This window comes from Kryptolebias marmoratus, linkage group LG1, assembly GCF_001649575.2.
Source record: "Kryptolebias marmoratus isolate JLee-2015 linkage group LG1, ASM164957v2, whole genome shotgun sequence".
NCBI lineage: Eukaryota > Metazoa > Chordata > Actinopteri > Cyprinodontiformes > Rivulidae > Kryptolebias > Kryptolebias marmoratus.
This window is the reverse complement of record NC_051430.1, coordinates 14,498,562-14,507,363: the sequence shown is the minus strand read 5'-3', so window position 1 is coordinate 14,507,363 and position 8,802 is coordinate 14,498,562. Positions and strand designations below refer to the sequence as shown.

Sequence of the window (8,802 nt, the reverse complement as noted above, 5' to 3'; positions counted from 1 at the left end):
TCCTCCTCCTCCTCCTCGATGTGGTGAGCTGGCCCGACAAAAGCAGGGATCTGTCCAGCTGATGCCCGCCTTCCTACAGGTCCTGAGAATCCACTGTTTTCCTTGTTGCCTCTCATTAGGAGGCATGTTTTTGTTTATAAAAAAAAAAAGAAGAAGAAAGGAAAAGAAATCCAAAAACAAAAGAAAAAAAGATTTGGAGGGGACTGGGTCAATACATTTCCCCCCCACTGTCTGCCTAAAGCGGACAATCATCTTCCCATCCCAATCCTAACCATACAAAGGTAAAAACAAGGTGTACTGCAGAATGGCTTTACTCCTCACAGTCTGTGGGGGGAGCTAGAGCCCCTGTGAGCTGAGGTGCGGTTGGTGGTCTTGCGGCTATTCTGTCGTGTCTGACTCATCTTGGTGGCCGAAGGTTTCCGAGCGTCAGGCGGGCGCCTCCCCTGGGGGCCCCTCCGTTTGCCCCTCTGCCCTGCGCGGCCCCTTCCGGCCCCCGCTGGTCACTTGCGTGAGTGCAGTGTGTCCTGGAACTTGGTGCTGGTGTAGCGTACATGAAAGCCTTTCTTGTTGATGGTGTCGTCAGAGTGGAACTTGATCACAATGGAGTCACCGGCCGAGTAGATCTCCTCTGGGGGCTGTCAGAAAGGACAGAAACAACAGGGTCATAGGCGGCTTTCTGCTCGCTCGCTTTCAATAAAAACTTCTCAACAACCAGCCTCTGACTGCTTATTCTGCCTCAGCCAGAAGTCATGTGAGGGTCAGGGTTCAGTCTCCCTTTTTGCATCCCTATACTGCTCGCCTGTGTTTGTCTGTTAGCAAAATATCTCATGAACCACTGGACAGATTGGAATGAAACAATCAAAGTAATCATTGGATAAACCTCTACAGCTGATGAACTATTGAAATCAACCTCATTCAATATGGCCGCCACAGCTAAGCCACCTTAACAAACACAAACATGGCTATAACTACGCCAGTTTTACAGACTGTAATATTGGATTTGGTGTGGTAGTAGCTGAGAGTCATCCTTAACACATTCTCTAAACGCCAACACACTTGCAAGATCTCAGAGTTTTACATGAGATCCAAATTTATGAGGTTTTACCAAAACATCTATAACTCTGTCCCTTCAAGACAATTTTAGTTTAAACCTCTGGCATGAAAGGCAGTGGGCGATATGTATTCCTTCAAGAAATTCTACACCGTTGATTTTGAGTCAGGATTTGGCTGACATTGTACAGATAAATAAATACCCTGCTAGATATGCCCAGCATTTCATTTATTTGAACGCCGTCTGCAGCTAAACTGTTCTCCGAGGAGCAAATAAAAAGTTAACTGCTTTATGTGAGCACAAAAAATATTCAACTTGAACTTTCTCTTTGTCACAGTACAGCAAAAGTATTAATTAAAACTGTCACTTTGAAAAATAATTAGTTGGTCGATGTACTCATGGAGCCCCTTTGTGTCTGAGATATGTGGAAAAAAGCGCTGCAGAGGCAGAGCGGCTGCAACCGACTGTGAAAACAGCAGCGCGCTGATTAAAGCTGCCATTCAGCATGAATAATATACTATATCTACAATGGCCCATTACTCCGGGGAAAGGAATTTAAGACGCAAAGAAAGGAGACCCAGAAACTATTCGCTATATTACGGAGAAAAGGCCTTTGGCTAAAAGACAGCCTCCCCACACCATAATGAGTTTCCACTCTACTTTTGATTGAATGGTGTCAGTTCATTTCTACCTGTTTTATAAAAGGAAACTTGATTGTAGTGCTGCTCCCCGGGGAAACTATGGTGTTATATGTCCCCTCCAGCAAATGATTCATAGGAACAGCGATGAGTAAAAAGCTGATTCTTATCATTAAAATGCATTAATAAAGTTGAGGTGTTGCTCAACATGAAGCAACTTGTCTTTATATTCCCTCTCGGCGTCATTTTTCCAGACTACAGTTGGAATATTTAAAATCCTGCGCATGAATCCAAAGGTTTGCGAACGTTTTCTACCTGATGTGTGTCAAACTACACCCAACATTGCTTCTAATCTCAGGAACGCTCAATGATTAGGCTGCAGGATAGAGTTTACACAGAAGTCACATTGTAACAGACCCCTGTTACCCAAGAGCAACATTAATCCAAAAGCAACTGTTTGAACAGCGCACACTGTAAAAACTAACCCAACTGGCTGTGTCGCTGGAAGAAATAACAGTGATGGATTTATCCTGTGTTTTTACCCCTGAGCCACAGTAACGTCCGAGCCGTGGGGACTTTGTGTCGCCGCCGTCGAACAGCTCCATGTAGTCGTAGCCGCAGTCTGCCTCCTCTTCGATTTCAAAGGTCTGGAAGATGAGCTCCACCCCGTAGCCTTTCTCCGCTGAAATCACCCACTGACAGTCGGATGCTCCGGGATAGTTATTGTCCCCAAACTGGGCGTGGGAAAACAGGTCCTTGGTTTTGACTTCAGCCTTGAGACGACCTCCACACTCTAGACAGAAACATTAAATAAAGGGCTGACTTAAATAAATACATAAATAAATAAATAAAACAATACTATGTGCAACAAGCATTTTTTAAAATAACGTTAGAAAGAAGAGAAGCCGATATCTGGTTTAACCTTCTTACCGGCAGAATGTGAAGCCTCAAAGCCCTTTTTCTGCACCGAGTTGTCGGAGAAAAAACGAATAAACAGCTTGTTGCCGCTGGATATGATAGGCGGGGGTTTCTTGGAGCCACAGAAGCGACCTAAGGAGGCTGCTTTACCATCCCGGCCATCGTAAATCTCTATGTGGTCATAAGCGCATTCAAGATGTGCCTCCATGTCGATCTCATTGAAGGCCTGTCACGAAACACCATAAGGAGCAAGGATAAACTGAATAAATGGAGACCGATTGGTTGTACAGGCATACTGACTATATGGGAGGGGGAAAAAAGAGAGAAAAAATATCTGACAAGACAAAATCATGCACTGCTCGTTTAAAATTTTAAAATTGTTTTAATTTAGCAAATATTTTAAAAGAATCTAATCTATTTGCAGCACAGTGACGGAAAATGCAGAAAACAACAGAAGGGGGAGCCATACATCATCATTAGGAAAACCATCACAGATTCTCACACGGGCACAGTAAACACAGATGTCCTCGTCACACGTAGAAATCACACACAAATAGACACGTGACTGACGAGTGAATTTATTCTGAGAGCAGAAGGAGGTGGCACGTACGATTTTGATGCGGTGGCCTGGAGTGGTGGTGAGAGCCCAGGTGCACGCTTTCTTGCTGGGATATTTATCTGGCCAGTTAGGACTGGTGATGACACCGTTCACACTATTCACAGTGTGATCACAGCCCGCTATTTATAAAAATAAAAATAACAGACAAAGCTCCAGTTTGTTTTTTTTTGACACGAGTCAGTTACTCAGGAAAGGAAAGGCAATAAATAACAGGAGTAAAACTGTCAAATCTGTGCTGGAATACCTTCTTTGCAGTCGTGTTTATTCTCGTGCAGCACGAAACCACTCCTACACTGACAGCTGTAGCTCCCAAAGGTGTTGACACACTCATGCTGACAGCCGCCGTTCTCTTTCGAGCACTCGTCTTTGTCTGAAGAAGACAAAGCAAGAATACAATACTTGAACACTTTGAGGACTGGTGGTAGTGGACTAAAAAAAAAAAAACACTGCGAGAAGATTCACCTGAGAAGAACTGTGCTTTGAATCCCTTTTTGGACACTGTGTTGTCCGATTTGAACTCAATCCGCATGTTGTTGTACTGAGAAGTGATAGCCTCTGGTTTCTCTGCTCCACAGAACTTCCCGTGCAGCCGCGAGTCGGCTGAGAGCCCGCTGCGGACCTCCACATAGTCGTACTTACAGACCTGAGCAGAGGAAACAAAAAAACAACAACACGTGAAACACGTTTTGTTTGGTTTTAATAATGAAACACGACAGCAGGGAGATGCAGAGCGGTGACAGAGGGAGCACACAACCAACCAATCGTGTAGCACTTCAATAAAAGAAACGGTTCTCACATCGTTGCCCTCGGTCTCAAAGACGTCAAAGAGCAGCGTGATGCGGTACTGCGTGGGGGCGACCAGCTGCCAGATGCAGTTCTTGTTTGGAGGGTACTCTCTGGGCCAACCCGGACTGGTGATGGAGCCGTTCAGTTTGGTGATGAAGCCTCCACAGGCGGCTGGACGGAAAACCCAAAACAGGAGGAAACAAGACAAGCAGTTACCGTTTCAAGCATTAAACTGCCTTCTGTCGGGCTAAATAAAAAGATAATTGCTCGACCTTCCTGTGAAGGTTTTCTCAAGCTTTTATTAAGTTATATGGCATCACACAGTCTCTCTTCTGACTGTTCTTGGTTGAAATTAAAGTGCAGTGTTGATCCACAACAAATGAACTGAGTTATTACATGTGTGCAGAGGAGAAATGACGGAGTCGTAAAAGCAACATTGTTTAGCCATTTTAACAGGTGATACAGATGTAAGGCACCAGATTTTTACTCATTTTACTTTTTTGAAGCTGCATTTAAACAAATAACTAACTACGAGATGAACATAATATTACTTTGACCCTATTGGCAGTTATTTTAACAAAAGAAGAAAGTGAAAATGTTGGGAAAATGCTAATCTGTCAAACAGTAAAACTGATATTTTTGTTAGTTTTTTGTTTTTGCTAAATTGTCTGGTTCATCACTTACATTCAGGAGATTTTTATGTCTCACTGAATCATAAGTTACTTGGTTTAACAACAACAACAAAAATCTTCTGAACATGAGGGAAAATAAGCCAAAATCTCCCCAAAAAACTTTCAGAAACCTTCAGAAAGTTTGGAGAACTGTTGATAAAGACCACCTTAAAAGATAACAAGAAACTCTGGCTCCTTGGAAGCAGCACAAAAATATTATGGATAACTTAAAATTTTTGCACTGCACCTTATTTACACCAGAAGGTGGAGTTGTAGCTGACTTCCTCTAGGGGCAGACTTGGGATAAGTAGTTACATAGTGCAGATTGTAAAGTAGCACTTGGGTTGCAAAAAACAACCTATAATTTGAGCCAGAAATAAAGCTTGCGTTGTTCTGTCACAAATCTCTAAAAGACAGTGCCCCGCCAGCACAGCCCGCTCAGCTGGCATCTTTTCAGGACTTTTATAAATGACTGTACTTATTGTATTTGGGTGGCTAACTGTGTAAAGTGCTTTAGGATGTAAATGACATGGTAAGCGGGGCTGGTGACTGTCCTCCCTGTACTTACCCTCACAGCTGCGCTTGTCAGCAGCCAGCTCATAGCCCGGGTCACAAGCACACTTGTAGCTGCCCAGCGTGTTTACACAGCGTTGCTCACAGCGACCGTTGTCCGGATTGGAGCACTCGTCCGTCTCTGAAAACACAGAGATATGTTAGGGACCTTTAAGCCGGCCCCTCTGGTTCGGTGGCTCACAGGAGAAAGCCCCTTTGAAGCCACAGTGGAGCCAGGCAAAGCTGGCCTCACAGACCCCCGAAAGGTACGAGCAGAACAAACATGCGATTCCTGGAACATGCCAGGTAAACCAGATGTTGACATTTTCTACTAAAAATTAACAGCCTTTGACCTCTCACCTTTGAAGAAATTGGCAGCGAAGCCGGCCTTGTTGACTGAGCCATCTGAAACAAATTTCATCCACAGATGGTTGGAGCTCGTTTTAATGTCGTCTGGCTTGTCGTAACCGCAGAAGCGGCCCAGCAGAGGGCTGCTTTCAGAGATCCCATCGCGCACCTCTAAGTAGTCATACGCACAGCTGTCGTGTCTCTCAATCTGAAAAGATGAAGGAGATGGTTTGGAATTTTAATAAACAATCCGCAAAAAGAAAAACAGTTTGATTTGGGAAAAGAAAATATGACAGTGTACCTCAAAAGACTGGAAGGTCAGGCCCACATGAAAGCCCTGACTGACAGAAATTTTCCATATACACACTTTGTTGGGCCTGTAGTCATCAGGGTAGTTGGGGGACTGAATCTGGCCGTTGTCCTTCTTCACCTCCCCACCACAGATGGCTGCATGCAAACAATAAAGAACAAAGCTGAGCTCCTCTGATAGCCATATAATTAAAAATGGATGCCTGGAAAAAACATGTCCTATGTGTTGATTCACTGATTTATGCAAATGCCTGCATGCATATGTACACATCATTCCTTTGAAGGACGTGGAAACACTGGAGCTGGCTGTGAAGGGAAGCCAAAATCTGATTAATGCAGCGTTAAGACCCTGACACATCAGCAGCAGGAGGGCCAAGAAACGTGCATATTGCTGCAGCTTCTGAGCACATTGTTGGACGTGTGACTGGCAGTAAGTTCGGTCAGCTGAGCAGCATGCGGGGAACGGGCGCTTACCCTCGTACACGGCGGAGAAACCTTTTCCCACCCAGTTGCTGCTGCTGCGAAACTCGATCCACAGCCGGCTGTCGGTGGAGATGATTGGCTCAGGCAGCTTATCGCCGCAGAAGCGACCTGGGCCACAGGTCAAAAATACAAAAATGTAAATGAAGATTGGATCATCATGACACCTGGAACAACTTAAATACATCTACACGCTCACAGAAACAAATTACGAGAAGATTTAACAGGAAACGACAAACTTTCCTCAGTTATATCTAAAAATTAGACCAAAACTTAATGTAGAATATTCGAATCAGGTGATCTTATCAACTTCGAAACAAACTCATCGCTGAAACAGAATAATCATCTAGCTTTCAAACAATAAATTGCCCCGGATCTGTATTCTGCAGCTAAATCTAACCTTTGAGGGGCGCCTTCCTCCAGTATCCATCTCTGATCTCCACATGGTCGTACCAACACAAGTGGCTCCTGTACAGATCCATGGAGGTGAAGTTCAAAATGATCTTTAAAACCAAGAAAGTTGGATTACTGAGACAGCAAGGGTCAAAGGTCACACACTACTGCTTCTCTGACCCTATGAAATATTAATGTTATATATATATATATATATATATATATATATATATATACACACAGGTGGTTTGAGTTAATTAGCTGATTAGAGTGTGGTACCAGGTGCCATCAATTTTGAACCTTTTCACAAGATTCTAATTTTCTGATATGAATTTTCATTTGTTGTCATTTGTAATCATCAAAATTAAACGAAATAAACATTTGAAATATATGAGTTTGTATGTAATGTATGAATATAATATACAAGTTTCACTTTTTAAATGGAATTACTGAAATCAATCTACTTTTTCATGATATTCTAATTTTATGACCAGCACCTGTGTGTGTATATATATATATATATTTTTTTTAAATTTATTTATATACAGATTTCTGAAGTTCAGCCTCACGAAACATTTCCAGTAATTCTTTCCAAGCCACTCAAATTACTTTAAATTAATCCTTTTTTTTCTCTGGCACATGATTTGAAATGTTTTCTGAACATCACAAAATCCCAGATCATCATTCAAAGTTATGTGTGGACTTTTATATTAATTAAACTGAAAAATAATAATTGCACTTTCACAACTTTTACACTCTGAATGTTTGTTCTGTGGAGTCCTAATATCATTCATATCTGGAAATTATTTCATTTTCAAACAGCCACAAAACTTGGTAAATAATGCTTCTGAACTGAAAACATATTTTAGGATAATTTGACTGTAAATGACTAGAAATACTGTAAGATCACATTAATAGACAATACAAAAAGGACACATTTGACTACATTTACTAAAATGTGGCCACCAAATTTATCTGAAGGATGGAGGTTTGAGTTTGGAAGAACTGTCATGATTTTATGTTAAAAAAAGAAAAGAAAGAACTCCACAGAATAAATGATTGGGTCTGGTTGTTGATTTATTTTGGAATAAAACCTAAAGAAGTTAAAGGCGTCCCTCACCACCTTTTCCACCAGACTATTAAACTGAAATCATCTTATTTTGAAAAACGAAGAACTCACATGAGCTGTTATTGCTCAGAGTATGTGATGTGAATGACTCTCAGCTACTACCACACCAAATTTGAGGTAAATATCTGTAAAATTTACTAAACACTATCATTTTTGCTAAGGTTTATAGCTGTGGTGGCCTTTCAGGGACTGCACAGCTAAATCAGGTACCAGCAGTCAGAGCTCCTCGTTTTCAGGAATCTCAAAGTTGACTCGACATTCTCTCCACGTGCTCGTACCTTCTCCCCGGGTGTGACTGATATTCTCCAGATGCAGTGCATGTAGGCCGAGTATCCATTTGGGAAGCCAGGAGAGGAGAAGTTCCCGCTGCTGTCCTGCAGACTGTCGCCGCATTCTGCACGTGAACACACACACACACACACACACACCTGAGCCATACATGACACAACCAAGCCTGTTTGCAGCTCGTCAAACCAACAGCTCTGAGATACCCCCAGATGAAAAGCTCACTGCGGAGACAAGCGCCTCACGCTGGAGTTATAACACTGGATATGAAACAAAGGGCAGCTCTTTCATGTTTAAAAAGGCACATCTGCTGATAATATTACCCACATCCCTGCATGTCCCTCCATCCCTCCCTCCCTCCCTCACCCCCTCCAACAGATGATCACACAAAGGAGCGGAGCATGTCAGACACTTTCTACGAGCATCCTCTGAAAATAAACCTGGCGCTCTATAAATAACCCAGCCTCCTGGAGGATGTGATGCATTATGTACGTGTCGCTAGCGGAAAAAAAAAAAAAATACACAAAGAAAAAAAGCAGCTCTTAGTTTGTCTGGCGAAACTTGAGCTATCGAGTGTGAGAGGACTGATTCCAAAACAGGATTAGGCACCCTCACGGGGGGGG

General features: G+C 42.7%; 1 protein-coding gene across 1 annotated transcript in view; it reads right to left on the bottom strand.

The window, feature by feature from the left end:
* Positions 1 to 6: 6 nt before the first annotated feature.
* bmp1a (bone morphogenetic protein 1a) overlaps positions 7 to 8,802 on the bottom strand; it is a 31,599-nt gene continuing 22,803 nt past the window's right edge. The window contains exons 8-20 of the mRNA XM_017417358.3: positions 8,173 to 8,288; positions 6,773 to 6,875; positions 6,367 to 6,483; positions 5,885 to 6,030; positions 5,596 to 5,791; positions 5,252 to 5,377; positions 4,023 to 4,183; positions 3,689 to 3,869; positions 3,471 to 3,596; positions 3,218 to 3,345; positions 2,620 to 2,833; positions 2,232 to 2,482; positions 7 to 635 (exon numbers count right to left, since the gene is read on the bottom strand). Of these exons, the coding sequence (XP_017272847.1) occupies positions 501 to 635; positions 2,232 to 2,482; positions 2,620 to 2,833; positions 3,218 to 3,345; positions 3,471 to 3,596; positions 3,689 to 3,869; positions 4,023 to 4,183; positions 5,252 to 5,377; positions 5,596 to 5,791; positions 5,885 to 6,030; positions 6,367 to 6,483; positions 6,773 to 6,875; positions 8,173 to 8,288 (2,000 nt within the window). The 3' untranslated portion in view covers positions 7 to 500. The remainder of the gene's footprint in view (positions 636 to 2,231; positions 2,483 to 2,619; positions 2,834 to 3,217; positions 3,346 to 3,470; positions 3,597 to 3,688; positions 3,870 to 4,022; positions 4,184 to 5,251; positions 5,378 to 5,595; positions 5,792 to 5,884; positions 6,031 to 6,366; positions 6,484 to 6,772; positions 6,876 to 8,172; positions 8,289 to 8,802) is intronic.